The sequence below is a fragment of the Apium graveolens genome, chromosome 5 (assembly GCF_009905375.1).
Source record: "Apium graveolens cultivar Ventura chromosome 5, ASM990537v1, whole genome shotgun sequence".
In the NCBI taxonomy this organism is placed as follows: domain Eukaryota; kingdom Viridiplantae; phylum Streptophyta; class Magnoliopsida; order Apiales; family Apiaceae; genus Apium; species Apium graveolens.
In genome coordinates this window covers 240,687,304-240,706,822 of record NC_133651.1, presented here as the reverse complement: position 1 = coordinate 240,706,822, position 19,519 = coordinate 240,687,304, and the positions used below count along the sequence as shown (strand labels likewise).

The 19,519-nt window shown below is 32.9% G+C and overlaps 1 protein-coding gene across 1 annotated transcript; it reads right to left on the bottom strand.

Moving 5' to 3' along the window:
* Positions 1–5,905: 5,905 nt before the first annotated feature.
* Positions 5,906–10,224, bottom strand: LOC141660823 (uncharacterized). The gene is made up of 7 exons (XM_074467810.1): positions 10,183–10,224; positions 9,172–9,348; positions 7,860–7,917; positions 7,327–7,557; positions 6,742–7,235; positions 6,359–6,514; positions 5,906–6,214 (listed from the first exon to the last, which is right to left on the bottom strand). The coding sequence occupies exons 1-7, from the start codon at positions 10,222–10,224 to the stop codon at positions 5,906–5,908; spliced, it is 1,467 nt and encodes a 488-aa protein (XP_074323911.1).
* Between the last annotated feature and the right edge of the window lie 9,295 nt (positions 10,225–19,519).

The following is a 19,519-nucleotide window of genomic DNA, read 5'->3' as shown; positions in this document are numbered from 1 at the left end:
CAGGTATGCGTCTTGTTTATTCTCATATAAATGATGTGATCGTGTCCTATATAACTACCATCTTCCCACGTATCATGGTTCACAATTGATTGTTAGGATATTGATTGATCCTGTAATCATGCATTATTCTGATTTATCTAAACAAATTAACAGCTAAACATTCCTCAACAAATAAACTGATAAGGGGAAATCAGATATCTTTGTATATATTTCAAAATAAAGTTGTTCCCAACACATTTTATCTTCTATTTCTCTATACCTTAAACCAAGTAATTAGGTACATTTGCATTGTTTGTCTTATAATATGCAAATCGTTATAAATATTTGATTGTGCTAATCATATGGAAATTAAGAAATTACCATATATGACCTCCATATGATTAGGTGATAAGAATGTAACCTGATTTTGTTAAAGTCTAAAATATATTGTTTAAACATTATAAATAAGTAATAATAAATTTAAATCATGTGATCTATGTGCTCCATATCGGAGAGAGCTCTATATATATATTATATGACTTCATTAGACTTCTTGATAAAATCACTTTACACATTAAATATTAAATAAAAAATAAATATTATTAAATGATTAATAAAATATATATTGGAAAAACCTAATAAGGCACATTGTTTAAAATTATACTTTGAACCTAATCGAACAATTTTAAAATTATTATTTTATATGTCAACAAATACTTGATTCTACAAACAACATGTTATATTTATGGTTGTGTTATAATAGTTGCATTTACATCGATTGCAGAGGATATGTAGCAGCAGAGACCATGTAGTTCCAAATTATTATAGCTATATTCTTACATTTATTTAATTTCTTGAAATATTATTTAATTTATACACATTAAAAATGTTTTATGATTTATCATATTATATATTTCACATTTCTATTATAATTTGTTATATATTTTTTATCCAAAAAATAATAAGATAACACTTATTTTATAGCTGAATATACTTTTTCCTTTTGTTGTTTTACGATTAGTATTAGACATGAATGGAGCAATTATAGAACGTGCGAACAAATAACTTCAGCTGTGACAGAAAGCCCAGAAAGCCGTTGATGCAAATTAATGACATGATTTATATTATAAGTTTCATTATGTGTCATATTGCCAGTTATTATTATTATAATATAATAGTTGCATTTATATCATGTAATACGGAGAAAACACAAAAAATGGATAGGATAAGAAGCAACGGACATCATCTCGTTTATGGTTATTATTATGGATCTTAGTTAATTTTTTTTATTTTTTTATTTTAATTTTTTGAGACAATAGTAATATCATATTGTCTGTTGGGATATAATAGTTACATTTAAACTACTTAAAGGTAGAAAACACAAAAAATGGAGAGGATAAATAGCAGCAGCTACCATACCTATTAACTTTTTATTAATTTAATTTCTTCAAATATTAATAAATATAATAAGATTTAGAATTGTGTTGTACATCATTTTATCAAATTTTAATTGTTTTATAAGTATAGATGTGGCTTAAATGTGGCTTGTGTTAAAGACATGGGTATTAATGAAATATTTGGCAGTAAAGAATTTAAGATTACGTTATTTTCTACAATTTAATTAGTTCTCTCATTTTCCATCTGATATATTTCAATTACTCCATTATTAAACATCTTACTACTCATGATATTTTACAATTAGTATTCGACATGAAAAGAGTAATGGTAGAACGTACGCTGAACATATTGGATAAGTATTTATGACAGAAAACCGCTCATGTCAATAGATGCTTGTTTCTGCAAATAACATATCACATTGCCAGTTGTAATATAATAGTTGAATTTCAATCGTAATCTATGGAGAAAACACACAAAATGGCTACGAACCAACAACAAACAACAATCAGAATAATGATTATTATGGACTACAATAAATTAAATTAAATTTATTTAATTTTAATTTATTAATTTAAATTCTTGAGACATTAATAATATCATATTGTCAATTTTATTATAATAGTTGTATTTACATTGTACAATCATGTAGAAAAAGTGAAGGTTGGAGAGGATACAAATAAGCAGACACCTAACTCTTTCTGAATATTTTATTTCAGGTAATTTTTTAATCATAGAAAGTTTTTAAGCACTTTTTGTTCTATTAAATTATAGTTCAACACTTGATGTTCATTTGAGTGGATAATGATAAAAAATATTATGTTCTACCGCAGTTATATAACGTATCCGTATAATCTGATTGTAATGTATATTTCTTGAATTTATAATATCAGTAAAATCCATTAATGACACAGGTTTTACGTTAGTTGAGTAAATTATCTTATATATAAAAATATAGGATATTCATAATATATTCTCATTATATATTAACTAATAAAGTGTTATTTAAAAATATAAAAAATAATTAAAATAATCTCACATATTAATTTAACTGTATTGTACTCTACTTGATACTTCTCCTTTTGGTTCATTTTGGTTGATAATGATGAAAATATTACGATCCCTAGAATATTAATTTAACCTATATATTTTAAAATTATAATATCAGTAAAATCCATTAATGACAAAAAATTTATGTTAGTTGAGAAAACTATATTTACATTTATTTTTAAAATATCTTACATGTTTTATATTTGTTTTTAAACTACCTTACATATTTATATTTATATTTACTTCTAAAATATCTTACATATTTATATCTCAAAACATTGGGACACAAAATAGTTGCATGCAGATCTAGGAGAAAACGACCGGAAAAGAGGGAAAATAGCGGCTGAGCGAACAAATTTCACTTCGATTGATCAGGTTTGTGTTTCTTCAAGGTTTATCTTTCAATTAACACTCAAATTTGTCACTAACTGAGTTTGATTTAACTTCATCTGGTTCGGTAATATCAATAAGTTCGTATAATTGCTCAATGTGTTGTATTGACCCATGAATATTGTTAATTGGTATTGACAATCTTAACAAAAGGATTGAAGTTGTGAGTATTGTATGAATGGGCTAGATTATCACTGAAAAATAGTCAGTATTGTGAGTATTGTTTGTATACACTATGTTATGTATGTTTGTAGATTATGTATGTTTTGCATCTTTATATGTTTTGTGTATGTTTAAGTTCTTATGTATGTTATAGAATTTGTATACTAATGTTTGTACTTGTGATATGTATTAAGACGATTACAGTTAATTGTTGGAACAAACTCTTATGAGAGAGCAGTAGACAAATGTACAAACTGGTGAACAGTTTGGGATTAGATTCATATAATGTTTAATCAGTTAATAATCTAATATATTACTTACTATGTATATGACAGATACCCGTGAACAAATGGAAGCATGATGAACAAACATAAAGTTACTGGAAGATTCAAACATTGTTAGTAAAGCTATTATTTCCATTCTTTAACAGTCCTTTTATGTATATATATATATAGTTTAACCTCATTTAACCGTAAGATCGGTTTCACAAATCAAATTGAATTTTTTATTCTATAATTTATGTTTTACATTATAGCTCAAGTACTATAGCAAGGATCATCCTTCATTCCTTGTTTTTCTGCCGGGATTTAGAGAGGACGGAGAGGTTGATTCTGTGGTGAGATTTCTTTTAATGCTTATTATGTTCGAAACATATTAAGTATTTGATACATATGCCATATTAAATTATAAAAAAATTTAATCCTATCGCAGAGGCTACCAAAAAGTTTCATTACGGTTGTACGGTCAAAGATACCGGGAACTGTTGTAATACAAATAGCCAATGGACATGAGTCACATGTTCGATTTAGGAAAACATAACAATCTCTTTGTCATATGTCAGAATTTAATAGGGATTATCGTGGTTTGTTTAGATCAATAATGATTTTCTCTTATAATGGAAATGGAAAGTTCTTTGCAAGTTTTTTGAAAGATGACTTAAGTGAGATGATTTATTTCATGAATCGAACTAGACCACGTGGCACATTTTATGATCAAGGTGACTTTCTCATTCTCAATTCCAAAACTCAATCATATTTGTACCTTCTTTATTATAGTAGTATACTTTTCAACCTGTAATTTGAATTAAATTGTAATTTCAGATCTCACAAATGGGTTTGGGTGGAAGATACTTGTGTTTCTCAACAGTGAGGAAATTAAATTTGGAGAAATAGTAAGTAACTGAAAACCAGTATTTTATGTGTTGTTTTTGTCAGCAAGTGTTCATGTAACTAAAATTTACTTATTTCATATAATTTTTAAAATTTTAAATATTAATTTTAGTGTAAAGCTACCATAATATTTGTTTGTTGGATTATATTGCCTAGGTGGTATAATGCGCTTTAACCTTTTTGTGTTTTTCAGCCAATTCCGGGACGATTCTGGAGACATTTTGGAAAAGTGCTTCCACCTAATTTATCATTTTTTCTGAGAAATGGAGATCAGTATGATGGAACCTGTTTCCCAAATATTCGGAAAATATATGGCATAACGGATCTTATGGCTGACTATGGTTTAACCGAGTCTGATAAAATCCTACTTTCATACTTTGGCAATGGGAACTTTTTAATCATGGTATAAATAGTTCAGACGTCGAAGTTATGTCGATGGACAACCGTTCAAGTGATACAGGTCATTGTGCTCTTTTTAAATTCTTAATTTGCATTATGCAGCGAATCTATCTATTTTCATCTATCAATTTTCTTAATTATTTGTTTACATATAATAAATATGACCATTGTTTACTTAAATTGATTAATCAATGTTTATTTGAATGTGACAGAAATGGAAAATGATATCGAACCTGAGGAACCAAAGAACGATGAGCTTGATCTGGAGGCTGGCGTGGAGCACATTGCAGCAGGAATACAACAGGCATGATTAAACATTGATCCTATCAATTTTACTGTTGTGATGAGCCAATCCAATGTGGATAACACAACTCATGGACCGGTACGTGAAATGTATAAATCTGTTAATAATATAGTTCGCTGTAACATCATAGTGTTTGTATTATTCTAATATTCTGTAAATAACAATTATAGTTCACTATTGATATTATGTTCGATTGATCAGTTTCATAAAAAACTCTTTTTCTGTAGTATATCCCAAAATATATCAGTCCACGAAATCGGTCTTTTGAAGTTGGCGACAGAGTTGTCCTGAGGACTCCAGACGGTGAATGGAGTGTTGCGATTGTGATATCCGGCAGAACTTTTAGGATGTCAGGAGGATGGAACCAGTTTGCAAGAGATAACCATATATCTTTGAATGAAACTCTGGTTTTCACCCTTTTGGAAGAAGATGATGTCGTATTTCATGTTAGCTTTCCCGGTAGAAATTAAGTAACCAACTATCTCTGAAGCTGATTGAACTTGCTTTTGTCATGTACGGTATTTCGAAAAGACGTTGTGAAGGTTTCTATTACTCTGGCATTTCACAGTTTACCCTAAACTATGTTCTAATTCCATCAAGTATTTCAAAGTATGTTGATAAGTGCGAGTATTATACTCCGTTTATTTGTCAGTTTATGAATGTTGTATCCATTTTTAAGCATTGTCAATTGAAATCATGTTACATTCGATTGCTTTGTTTAATTTTGATTAGTGTATGGAGGCAGTTCAAAATGGATTATTTTCTTCTATTAAATGTATAATATAATAACAAATATTTTTTTAACGATTCTTAGAAAGATACAGAAATATTGATCAACACTATGTAAAAAGTGGAAATATTATGTTCAAATCTTTGTAAAAATACTTTACATATGGAAGATCAAATATGGATTTCATATTACTATAAATTAGGCTTTAAATAAGGCAATAATGAATAACTGCAAGATTAGGAAAGTAAGTGATACATATCCACCCTATAAATTAGCAAGATATTTTTTAACAGAAGTTGTTATTAGAGATAAATGCAAATTGTGCAGTCACCGATTTTGATTATCTTTGCTCGGCAAATTATAGAAAACTTCTTCAAAAATTACATTAGCTGTTACATTTGTATATCCTCCACTATCACTGTCAATCAGAATATGTAAGCCTGAAGGAGAAGTAACTCTCGATACAGCAACATAAAGTTGTCCATGTGTAAATACGGATCTCGGCAAATAAAGTCCAACCTTGTGAAGCGACCGTCCCTGACTCTTATTAATCGTCATAGCATAACACAACTGGACTGGAAATTGAACTCTTTTGAACTCAAATGGCCATTGAGTATCTGAAGGTTCCATTTCTATCTGTGGAATAATGTGAGTTATTCCAACTTGAGAACCAGTAAGTATATCACATACTATACTATTGGGCAAACACCTTTTGACAATCATTCTTGTCCCATTACAAAGTACCATGATCTAATTGAGGTTTCTCATGAGAATAATCACGCATCCTTCTTTAATTTTCAAATGATGTTTTGGCAGGCAAGGCATATTAATGGAATTCAAGTATTCAATTGGAAAAGCAGAACCAAAATCATTGTTATCACCTTCACTGTCTACCAAAGAATCTTGACTAAAATAATAGTGCTCCTTTCCTGGAACCTGATCAAGAATGTATGAATTTATATCACCCACAATGGCATTCGTTGGAGTAAGAATTTATCTTTGCCTCAAATAGTCAGCATTCTTTATGTTCTTTGCAAGATCGGGATAAACTACGTCAACAACAGCCTTTAGTGGGTTCTCTCTTGCTCTAATCAGAAATTTATCCGGAATCACTACTTCCAGATCACTGATTATATCATCTGGATGGATATCGGGAAGAGTACCATTACCAACATCAAGTACCCACCTGCTAAATTCGGCGATTTCATGTTTTTCTTGTTCTGTTTTCCCAGAGGAAAGATGAATATTTTTTCTAGTAAGAATACCCGACAATGATCCCATATCTTTGAACTATTTAAAGAAGCACTCACAACCTGTGCTCTTGAAGCTTTTGGTATCACAGGGAGGATTTGCCGAAAGTCTCCTCCAAAAACAATAGTTATATCGCCAAATGGTAGGCTGGCTCTTTCAGGATCCACTGATGTCATAATATCTCGTAAACTGCGATCAACACTTTTGGCAGCATGTCGGTGCTGCATGGGAGCTTCATCCCATATAATCAAACTGGTATGTTTCAATAATTCACCAAGTTCAGTACCATGCTTGATTCCAGCAACCGAGTACTCATCAACCTTCAACGGAATGTGAAACCTTGAATGAGTTGTTCTTCCCCCGGGAAGCAGGGTAGCTGCGATACCGGAAGAGGCAATAGGAAGAACTACTTTTCCAACACTACGTAATTTACAACAAAGAGTATTCCACAGGAAAGTTTTTCCACATCCTCCACTGTCGTATACAAAAAAAAATACCTCCTTTGCCATTTTCAACGCTGTCAATAATAGAAGCGTAGGCATGAAGCTGCTCTTTATTAAGTGATTTATAAAGTTTGTCATGTTCATCATGCTCGTGTTCCTTGTTGTAAGAAAGTTCATCAGACAGTAATCTGTTATCGAGTCCATGCATAAAGCTGTCATCAGGAAAAGGCATCGAGTTGTAATCTTTAAGACTTTTGCCAACATCGTTAAAGAGTTTTTCAATTTCTGCAATGTATTTATAAATCGGAATTAATGAAAATATTAACAGGTTAAATGTATCGTATAACATTAAAGATGAATTTTGTTGAATAATAACCAATATGTACAAGATCCATGCTAAAATATTAAACAAAGTTTAATATATTAATATTAACTTTAAAGTTTTTTCTTTGCTAGCAAAGTTTAGGAATATATTGATACTAAAATATCCATGACCATTATAGTATAAATATACATCACCCAATATGTACAAGATCCATGCTAAAATATTAAACATGTCAAGGCAGGGTATACATGTCGAATATAACCTATACACACATTAGCAGTTGTGCATTCAATTTCAGCTACAAAGTCATTGCGCATATCCTAAAAATATAAGTGAAACAATGAGCATGACAAACATATTCACAGTTACAAAAATAATTAAAGAAAATTAAAGCCGAAAATCAGGTACCTCTTAGCGAATTGGGGGAAGCCTGTACGAGTTATTTTATTGTCTAAGGGGTTTCTTATATAGACACACAAAACTCTAATTCTAACGAGGATATAATAGAATGTCCTCCTAAAGATTTACAGCCTCTCCAAGTAAATTCCAAAATTAAAATATTTGACACACAAATACCTATATTAAAAGATATCGATTTTCTAATTTATTCTCACACCTCTTTCCATAAATAATAAATTTGTTCCTAAATCAAATAACTTGCAAAAAAAATACTGAAATATTCTAAATTCAAATATTTAACTAAACGAATTCATATCTAATATCTAATAAATAAATTAATTTTTTTTACGGATTTTACATTCTTCCCTCCTTAAAAGAATTTGGTCCCCAAATTCACAAAAATCAAATTAAATTAAATAAATCATAAAAAAAATCATACCTTGATTGCGATAGTTGTCATTTTCTGTTAGCTAAAACACACGTCATTTGCCCATCTTGTTATCTGCTTCCTTCCTTGGTGGCGGTGGCGAGTTGTTCGGGCAATTTGAAAATTTGTATCCTACTTTTCCACAGTGAAAACAAGCACCAGTATTCCAACGACAATCCTTATCGGGATGATTCTTTTCGTACCTCGAACACCTTTCTTGATCAACTTGACCTCCAATATTATCATACATATGTGGCTTCTTGTGTGGCCCCCTTTGAAAAGATTGTCCACCAGTTTAAGTGAACTGTTTCTTATTCTAGATGTCAGACGCCTTTTCAGATTCTGCCAAGACTCTCTCGATCACTAAATCCTTATTGAGGACAGCCCCGTACGTCTAAAGTTCAAAAGACACCACGGAGTTCCTGATGTCGCTTTGAAGTCCCTCTTCCAATCTTCGTGTTTGACTGCTCTCATCTGCTAATAAGGTCGATGCGTACTTCACAAGCTTTGCAAATTGTGCTTCATATTCAATGATGGTTCTTCCACCTTACTGCAACCGAATGAAATCCCTCTCTTTCTACAGACGAACTGTTCTCGGAAGGTACTTGTCCTCCAAAACCTTCTTGAACTTTTCCCAAATGTACGGTTCAGAATCTTCTTTAAGATTCGCTGATGTCTCGTTCTTCCTCTTTTCTATGAGCCACTAGTCGTAAGCGCTTTCTTGTAATTGGTAAACAACTAAGGTCACCTTCTGTTTCTCATTTCTCCCTATAAGTTCGAAAGCTTTTTCCATCTCTTGTATCCACATCTCGACGATAGACGGGTCTGTAGCTTCATCAAAAGTTGGCGGGTTCAAACGCTTGAACTGAGAGACGATGTTTGGCTTTGGTTGTTGATTCACAAGCACAACTAGAGATTCATCCAGCTGGTCAAAGATGTTTCCTCATTCATCATTGTTTCCCTGATTTTCATTATTGTTCTGATTTTCGTTGTTTTCCTGGTTGTTATCGTCCTCCCTGTCCATCTTTTCTAAAACACACAAAACAATTTCTAAGCTTATAGTCAATGATCAAAAAGCATAAAAATCAAGCATATAAAATAATTAGACAAAAAAATTCCTAAATTTAATATAATTTCCTAAGATTTATACGATAGTCTAAAGGATCGACATCCTAGGGAGTGTACTAGTCCCATACCTAATACACTCTGAAGGATAACATGCTCCTGATACCATCTGTAACAGCCCGCACTTCCCGACTATTAATTCAAAATACAAAAACTTAAATAAAACATATTCTTATTCGATAATTCAAGATATTATGAAGGTCAAAGAATCGGTCAAACACAATAATCAAAGTCATAAAAACGGAGACGCAACTTCACAAATCTGATAATAATTGTCTAAACATATATCAAATTTATTCTTATGGTACGAAAGACTTATTCAAGACTAAATATCATGAAAATTCACGAAGTTGACATCCTTATTCAAATCCGGAGCTTAACAACCTGAAATGGAGAAAAGGGATGAGTTACACAGCTCATCAAGTACAAATTGACTAACTTTTTAAACGAAAATCAATGGGTGTTTTAATAAAATGATTTTTCTCAAAACAATAATAATTTTGTAAAACAATTTCTAAAATAGATCCAACCCAAAGTTTTATATTTCAAATTTTAGAATTTAAAAGATAGCAGAATTTATAACAGAGTAAAACAGAACGAAACAGGAAAAAAAATGATTATTCTTATAAAATACCATGGTCTTGATCCATGACCACACTTTGCCAGTAGCTGGCATCTAATTCTTATTCTTATTCTTTATACCATATTTTTCCAGTGGTCGGCATCTAAAATTCAATAATTACGCGTCCTTAATAGGTATCTAAAGTTGCACACTTGTGCGCCTACTAAAGATATCTAAGGCTAGTTTCGGAACTATATCATAAATTACGAACGGGTTCGAAAATGTAGACACGGGGTTCTGAAATCCACAAATACTTATATCTTATAATTTCGAAATCAAAGTTCTTATATCTTATACGAAATCAAATACAGAATTGAAATATCTTTTTCGAAAATTAAAAAAGTAAGTCAAAAGTACTTACCTCAAAGTCGACACTTAAAATATGAAATTAATAACACGAACAAACCTAATATTCAATGAGCGAAACGTGATTAATTATTTAATCGATAAACATATTATGCACATACTGAACAAAGACTTTGCACGTAATCGGACAAAACAATTAAGCAGAGGCACACTTCGCAGTTTATAATTACATGCAGACTCTTAAAATCTTAAAAGCATGATGTGTATCTAATTCAAATAACCCGACCAAGATTTTAAAAAAAATAAATATAAGGGAAGCAAATGGGCCTAAAAGCCCAACAATATATAACTTAAAAATTAATTCAAAAAAATATACTCAACTTGAATCTTTAACTTTAAATATAGGATACAATGCATGCATGCATATATTTTAATATTAAAATTATTTTGTTTTCTAAACATGCAAAATAAGTACACGTAAATCTACACAATGCATGCCAGTATACTAATTTTAAACTTAAAAAATTTTGCACGTACCAAAACCACACAAGACCATGTAACACTTTATATTATGCAAAAGCGAACATAAAATTTAATCTAAAAAGAATCAATTAAAGATCAATATTTAACCCACCTAATAAAATATTTTAATATTCTATTGCTAGGAGAGAAAACTATAATTTTGAATATAATTAACATAAACTATATTAAAAAATATGTTCATCAGCAGCTAAATATTTATATCATTAAATCACAAATCATGGCCATGTATGTTTACATTAAATCAAACTATTAACTTTAATAAATAAGTTGTTCAATTTTTGAACAAACGAATTAATATAAACACAATCTCACATATTAGTCTTATACTAAAATATTCATGACCATTAATTTATTCTTTAGCGAATATACATCACTCAACATGTACAAGATACATGCTAACATATTAAACATGTCATTGAAGGGTTCACATGTCGAATATAACCTATACACACATTAGCAAATGTGCATTCAATTTCACCTACAAAGTCATTGCGCATATCATGAGAATATAAGCGAAGCAACCAACATGGCAGACATATTCACAGTTACAAAAATAATTAAAGAAAATTAAATCCGAAAATCAAGTACCTCTTAGCGAATTGGGGGAAGCCTATACAAGTTATTTTATTGTCTAAGGGGGTTCTTACATAGACACACAAAACCCTAATTATAATTAAGATATTATAAAATTTCCTCCTAAAGATTTACAATCTCTCCAAGTAAATTTCAAAATTAAAATATTTGACACACTCAAATACCTAAATTAAAAGATATCTATTTTCTGTTTATTCTCACACCTCTTTCCACAAATAACAAATCTTTTCCTAACTCAAATAACTTGCACAAAAAATTTCTGAAATATTCTAAATTAAAATATTTATCTAAAAGAATTAATATAACATATAATAAATAAATTAAAAACAAAATTACGGATTTTACACTCAAGTTCAATGGTGGAATCCTCAATTTTAGATGATGGTTGAGAGCTTAGCTCTAGCATGCCACAAAGGTCACATTTTTCTACCATTGTTCTCCTTTTTTTGAACCATAGATGATCCGAGATGTGGATTCAAAATTATAACCAAGGAAGCGGAATTCAACGTCGACCATGAAAAGGGTATGTGCTCCCTTATATTCAAGGTTTGAAACCCATCAATGACCAATTTTATGAGTATTCCAGTCCCTATACAGAGGATGATAAAATTTGAAGTGATAAGGATGCCCCTACAATAAGGTAATTGTTAGGTCCCGAATTATCGGTTAGTGGTTTCGTGTTCTTGAGAGGAATAGTGTTTGGAACGATAAAAATAAGGAACACAAGATATTCGGGGAAATATATATTCGTATATAAATCCTCGAGGGGTGTTACTATACTCCAGTAAATAAATTAACCGGCTACAATCTAAGAACAACAAAGTTCCTAGCTACTATAAAGATTTACAAATCAAATCCTATACAATGATTTAACTTTTGTTTGTACTAAGATTTAATTACCGGATAACGATTATAATGCCCCTATGAATATACAAGAGTTAAATCGGGCATTATAACGTTTCTCCGGTGAGAAGTTAAACGGATATCAATATGTTGAGCTTCTCTGTATTTTCTTTGTTTATTGTTTTCATCACCTCCCGTGAGAGAGAGAAGATGAACATAACTCAGAACTTCTTTATTCTGCTTCAAAGTGTAGACTTATATCAATTCAATTGGACAGGTGGCATTTCTGTGTCCACACAAATCCTTGAATTGCTGCAAATGAATCAATGAATAACACATCTATGGCGACTGAGCTCTGTGGCGATAGCATCCCCTGTGCCTTCTCTGTGGTGACAGAGTTGTCTTGTGCATTTCTGTGGCGACAGTTCTATGGCGACAGAGTTGTCTTGTGAATTTCTCTGGTAATAGCTCTGTGGCGATAGTATCCTCTGTGGCGACTAATACTCCTGTAGTGACCAGATAGACTTAGTCTATTTCTGTGGCGACTAGGACTCTTGTAGCGACTAGATAGAGAGAGCTGTTATGACTTAGAGTATTTTAGCTCTTTGTCAAACCATTCTTTAATGTATCAATCATTTTTCTTCTATAATTGAATCAAAATACTTTCTTGAATATTGATGTTTAGTGCACTGGTCTGGTTCACAAACAACTACCATTGAGAGAACCTAATTCAATTTGACTTGTGTTTTTGAGTTGATACAGATTGGTTGAATATCCATTGCTTCTAACACTAACTGTCAATAAACAAATGCACTTTCACTGGAATCCTTTCTGGTACTTTAGACAACGTCTTCATTGCTACTACAATCTTGAATACTTCATTCACTGTTCTTCACCAATGCTTGAACATATAAATGAACTTCTGTCAGTGAATATAGCTTCAAGACTGTAATTGTCTTCTTTAACCTTTGTCTATACCATGTCTTCAATTCTTCAGATTCCTATGCTTCACACACTGTCTATCTTTAATCAATGCCAATACACTGAAATCTTCTGATAGAACTTATATACTGAATCTTCATCATTTTTGAAACCCTGAAAGTCTTTAACCTTTATTCTTCACTGAGCCATGAACATATTAATGAACATCTTTCAGTGATCTGTAAACAGACTTCCATCCTTCTTCTAATCTTCTGATTCTTTGTATTTGCCTTGTCTTCATTCATCCTGATTTCTTGTGTAGACATATTATTATTAACCTGTCCTATTCTAGTATTGTTATTGTGTTGAGTTATCACGTAACTGTTCATACATCTACGCAGTCTCACCAACAACATCCCCCTATTTGATTGTTAAACCTAACAAACAAATTAAATATAGAGGATAACTCAACTAACAACTAGAAAAAGTAATGTACCAGGACTTATAAATAATGCTACTGGTTTTCTGGATTAAATACTGCATTTCCATATTTCTTGAGTAACTGAAATGAAAGATGCTTGTTCCTTTAGTACTGAACTGATCTTCAAGTAGTTTCATCTTCATTTCCTTGGTTCTTCAAATCTCTGCCAGATAATACTTCTCAGTCTTGAAGTAATTATCAGCAGCTTCTTTTGTATAACCACATTTCCTGATGAGAAGCGCATATCTCTCTTGCTTCTCCCCCTATGAGAATAAACTGCTTAAAGGAGATCACCTTCGTCTACCACCTCTCCCGTACAATAGGTACCGCAGATAAGAACCAATGATACTCCCCTTTTTGAAAACAGCTTCTTCCCTTATGAAGAATAGTGATGAACCAGACCACTTCTTCTAATCACTAGGAAATCACCTTGTGTTTACCACCTCTCCCGTATAATAGGATCCGTAGTTACAAACAACAATGGTGTGGTGTAGTGTACATGTGCTTTACCTTTTTCTTCCTTCCTGCTATTTCTCCCCCTTAGTTGAGGAATCCTCCAAACTATTATATAAGCTTTTATCTCCCCCTTAGAGAAGGAATGTATGTTGTCATCTAAAGGAGTTCTCATATTTTACTTGGTTGGAAAAGAAATACCAAGTCAAAGTCTGATCAATCATGTCCCGTTAAATGCTGCAAGAATGACTTCACTGTTGATCATCATGTTCACCAATCATCCCAAATCCTTATACCTCCCAAATGTGAGATCACCGTGTGTTACTAATTGTGAGCTCCCAAAGGTCCCGAAGTATTCTAATCCAATCTGTAAATGTTAGGTCCCTAAGAGTTAGGTTCCAATCATAAACAGATTCGAGACCCGAAGTATCAAGAACCATGTTTAGGGATAGGGAATGGGATATGGTGTTTCTGTCTTTCTTCCTCACCGTGAGTGTGTGATTCTATTTCGTGTACCTCACAAGTGTTTCACTCTTCTCTCCACTCGTGTTTACATTCATTCTCACAAGTGTATCACTCCTCTCATAGCTCCAAAATCCAGTTGTACCTGCAAGGAAAATCACATTAGCCATCCTTAAGGAGGTCATAGGTGGTGCAATGGGAGTTCGTAAATCCCCATCCTTGTTAGACTCGTCAGATGAATCTGAGTCATAATCTACAAGTTGCTAGTTTCCCTTTTAGGGTTCCAGATTTAAACTCTGGGAAGGTAAACAATGATCCAAAGAATTTAGCATAAAGATCAAAGTTCCCTTCTAATGTCTGTGAAGATATTTCCTTGTGACTCATCAGGTAATATCTGAATCATTATCAACAAGTTGCCGATCTACACCTATGTCAGATCCACTATCCGCAGATGCATCCAGGTTTATTAGTCCTGGGGAGGTAGATACTGACCACTAATATATGGCTATTGGATCAGTATCCTCTCCTAACACCTGTAAAGGCAATTAGTCCATTAAAGAACCTTGAACAATCGAATCTGACCTTAAAATGGTTGAAACTCTTGTTTCCGTCAACTCATCCTTTGTGTGTGTAACCTTTCCTTGTGCATCAAGAATTGCTTATATTTAAGTGGTGACACTACATCGGATACCCTGGCCGACAGACGAATTTCAATAGACGCACCCTGTTGAGAGGATGAATCTAGTAACTGTTTTGTGCCTTTTCAGCCATTACATCTTTTTGAGAAGATGTATGGGGGCTAGCAGTTGTCTTTGTTTAAATACTATGTTAGATATATTTGATAATGTCATGGCTAATATGTCTTATGTTTAGCTTTCAGATCTTGTGTGAACAGGATAGATCAGTACTTAACTGTTGATCAGTGCTTATACTGGAAGTCAGGACTTAAGGATATCAGTACTTATATTATCAGGAGATAATCATCAGAAGATAGATATCAGAACTTAAGTGCTGAAGGACGATCAGATAAGGACAGTAGCTGATTAAAGGAAAGAAGATAGAGATAAAACATAAGAAGAGATATGCATGAAGAAGGAATTCCATGAAGAATGGAATACTTGGAATAGAAGATATCTGATTGATATATTTTAGGAAGCAGAATTATATTCCATATCAATTAGCGATTATCTTGTAACTGTGTAATATATAAACACAGGCATAGGGTTTACACTATAAGTGTTATCATTATCGAAGTTATTAATATATATAACCCTAGCAGCTCTCGTGATATTTGTTCATCACTGAGAGGTAACAGTTCCATATTGTAACAGAGTTTATTGTTTCAATAAAGTTTGTTTTCTGTTACTCAAGTTCTTTAAGTTCGATTTGAGTGTACCATACACTGTATTCACCCCCTCTACAGTGTGTGTGTGTGGCCTAACAATTGGTATCAGAGCCTATCTGTTAACTTACATACAGTTAAAGATCCAAACACAATCATGTCGGACACAGAAACTCCAACTAAGCCTACCACAACTGAGGAACCACCAAAGACACAAATTCAGAGTCGGTATGAGACCATCAGAGTTCCCATACTGAGACCATCTGAATATCCCATATGGAAGGTAAGGATGACCATGTTCCTGGAAGCAACAGATCCAGAATACCTGGATAGAATCAAGGAAGGTCCTCACAAACCAACCAAACTCGCTGTTGTAGTTGCAGGTGAAGCAGCAATGACCGTACCAAAGGAGAAGAGTGATTATACTGCTGAGGACATAACATCAATTGCTAAGGATGCTAAGGTACGACACTTACTGCATAGTGCCATTGATAATGTAATGTCAAACAGGGTAATCAACTGCAAGACTGCTAAGGAGATATGGGATGCTCTGGAAACAAGATGTCAGGGAACTGACACAATTAAGAAAAACAGGAAGACAATACTCACTCAAGAGTATGAACACTTTGACTCAAAGACTAATGAGTCATTGAATGATTTATATGATAGATTTGTCAAACTTTTGAATGATTTGTCATTGGTTGATAAAGAGTATGATCTTGAAGATTCAAACCTTAAGTTCCTGTTAGCTCTTCCTGAATACTGGGATTTGAAGGCAACGACAATAAGAGACAACTACAATCTTGATGAAATAACTCTTGACGAAATCTATGGAATGCTCAGGACACACGAGCTGGAGATGGAACAGAGAAGCAAGAGGAAAGGAGGAAAGTCAAGGACAGTTGCTCTTAAGGCTGAAGAAGAATTCCCTAAAGCAGCTTCCTCAAAGAAAGACAAGGGTAAAGCTCTTTTCATAAAGTCTGATACTGAGTCATCAAGTTCTGAGAGTGATGATGACTCAGATTCTGAAAGCTTGCCTGAGACTGATGCTGATGAGGAGATGATGAAGCTGTGTGCTCTTATGGTGAAAGGAATCACAAAGATTGCATACAGGAAGTTCAGGAAGGGAAAGAAGGTTTCCAGGAAAAGCATAAGTTCTGATAAGAAGAATTTCAGAAGATCTGAAGGCAGAGGAGGAAAGTCTGACAGAGGAGATTACACCAATGTTAAATGCTATAACTGTGGTGAGAAAGGCCACATATCTCCTGACTGCAAGAAGGTAAAGGGTGACAGAGGCAAGGCTCTTGTCACAAAGCAGAAAAGCTGGACAGACACTTCAGACTCTGAAAGTGAGGAGAACTATGCATTGATGGCAAATGCTGATAAAGAAAGTGCTGAGAGCAGTTCTGAAGCTGCTGAAACAAAGGTACCTCAGACTACTTATGCTTTTCATACTGATGATATTAATGAGTTGAGAAGATATCTTAAAACCATGTTTGTTAGCTATAGAGATCAAACTTTAACATGTGAAATATTAACTTCTGAAAATCTTGCATATAAGAAAAGAAATGATTTCTTAGAAAAAGAATTAGTCATATTCCATCAAACTCAGAAGGATAGAGATGATGCTTTTTATGTTAGGGATGAAGTGCTAAAAATGAATGAATCTCTAAAAACTGAGTTAGAAAAGGAAAGAGAAATAATCAGGATTTGGACTAACTCTGGCAGAACAACTCAAAATTTGCTAAGTAGTGAAAATTGGAAAGAGGGCTTAGGTTATGGAGAAAATAAGAATGATAAAGGAACTGAAGAAATTAAGTCTGTTGTTAAGCAAAAGCCAAAGTTAAAACCTGTTAAGTTTGTAACTGTAAAGTCTGATAATGAGAAATCAGAAGTTAAAGAGGAATTAACTTCTGACAAACTAAAACAGGAAAAGACAGCTGAAGTAAACATAGGCTTAATGACAAAGAAGCAGCTTAAGCATAAGCTGAAAGATGTCAAGAATGCAAACAAGGTAAAATCACCTAGGAAAAATAGGAATGGAAAGGAAGGTGTGAATAAAAGCAATGATTATAAACCTGTTCCTGATGCACCTAGGAAAACATGTCATAACTGTGGAAGTTCTAACCATCTGGCTTCTTTTTGCAGGAAAAATAAGAATATTAACTCCTTACCTTCGAAATCAGGAGTTAAGAGTCAGTCAGTTAGATACAAACCACAAAATCCTTGTTTTCATTGTGGTAGTTTATGGCATTCCATTTATACTTGTAAGGAATATCATAGTCTGTACTATGATTATTATCAAATAAAACCTTCTTTGAAGAAAGTTTCCATTGTTCCTTCTAGTATAAATTCTGATTCAAAGTCTGACAATGTAAATTCTGATAAGAAAAATGTTAACATAAACTCTGATGCTAAATCCGCTGCAAATGTTAACAAACTTAATAAGACCAAAGGATCCAAGCAAGTCTGGGTCCTTAAAACTAATAATTAGTGGTCCTTATGATTGCAGGGCAACAGGAAGAATATTCTAGTTCTGGACAGTGGATGTTCAGGTCATATGACTGGAAATAAGGCCCTGCTATCAGACTTTGTGGAGAAAGCTGGCCCAAGTGTTTCTTATGGAGATGGCAACATTGGAAAAATATTGGGATATGGCAATATCAATCTTGGGAATGTCATCATTAAAGAAGTAGCTCTGGTCTCAGGACTTAAACACAACCTTCTGAGTATAAGTCAAATCTGTGACAGAGGTTATCATGTTGATTTCTTTGAAGAACACTGTGAAATTGTGAGTAAATCTAAAGGCAAAGTTGTTCTGAAAGGATATAGACGTGGTAACATTTATGAAGCTAAGCTTTCAACAAGTGCTGATGGCTCTGCAATCTGTCTGTTAAGTAGAGCATCAATTGAAGAAAGCTGGAATTGGCATAAGAAACTCTCTCATTTAAATTTTAACAATATAAATGAACTGGTCAAGAAAGATCTTGTGAGAGGATTGCCAAACACAGTATTTGCTCCTGATGGTCTTTGTGATTCATGTCAGAAAGCCAAACAAAGAAAATCCTCATTCAAGAGCAAGACTGAATCATCAATTCTTGAGCCTTATCATCTTATACATGTTGATCTATTTGGTCCAGTAAATGTCATGTCTATTGCAAAGAAGAAGTATGCGTTGGTCATAGTGGATGAGTTCACCAGATACACATGGGTGTATTTCTTGCACACAAAAAGTGAAACTGCATCTATCTTGATTGATCATGTCAAACAGCTGGATAAAATGGTCAAAAATTCTGTGAAAATTCTAAGGAGTGATAATGGCACTGAGTTCAAGAATCTGATAATGGAAGAGTTCTGTAAAAGCCATGGAATAAAGCAGGAATTTTCTGCTCCTGGAACTCCAC

Excerpts from the sequence above, each read along its gene's own strand:
- LOC141660823 (XM_074467810.1), bottom strand. The coding sequence starts at position 10,224 with ATGCCAGCTACTGGCAAAGTGTGGTCATGGATCAAGACCATG. Across the intron at positions 7,918-9,171 it reads GGAGAAATGAGAAACAGAAG|GATATGCGCAATGACTTTGT; the intron begins GTGACCTTAGTT and ends TTATATTTTTAG. Across the intron at positions 7,558-7,859 it reads AACTGCTAATGTGTGTATAG|AAATTGAAAAACTCTTTAAC; the intron begins GTTATATTCGAC and ends AATACATTGCAG.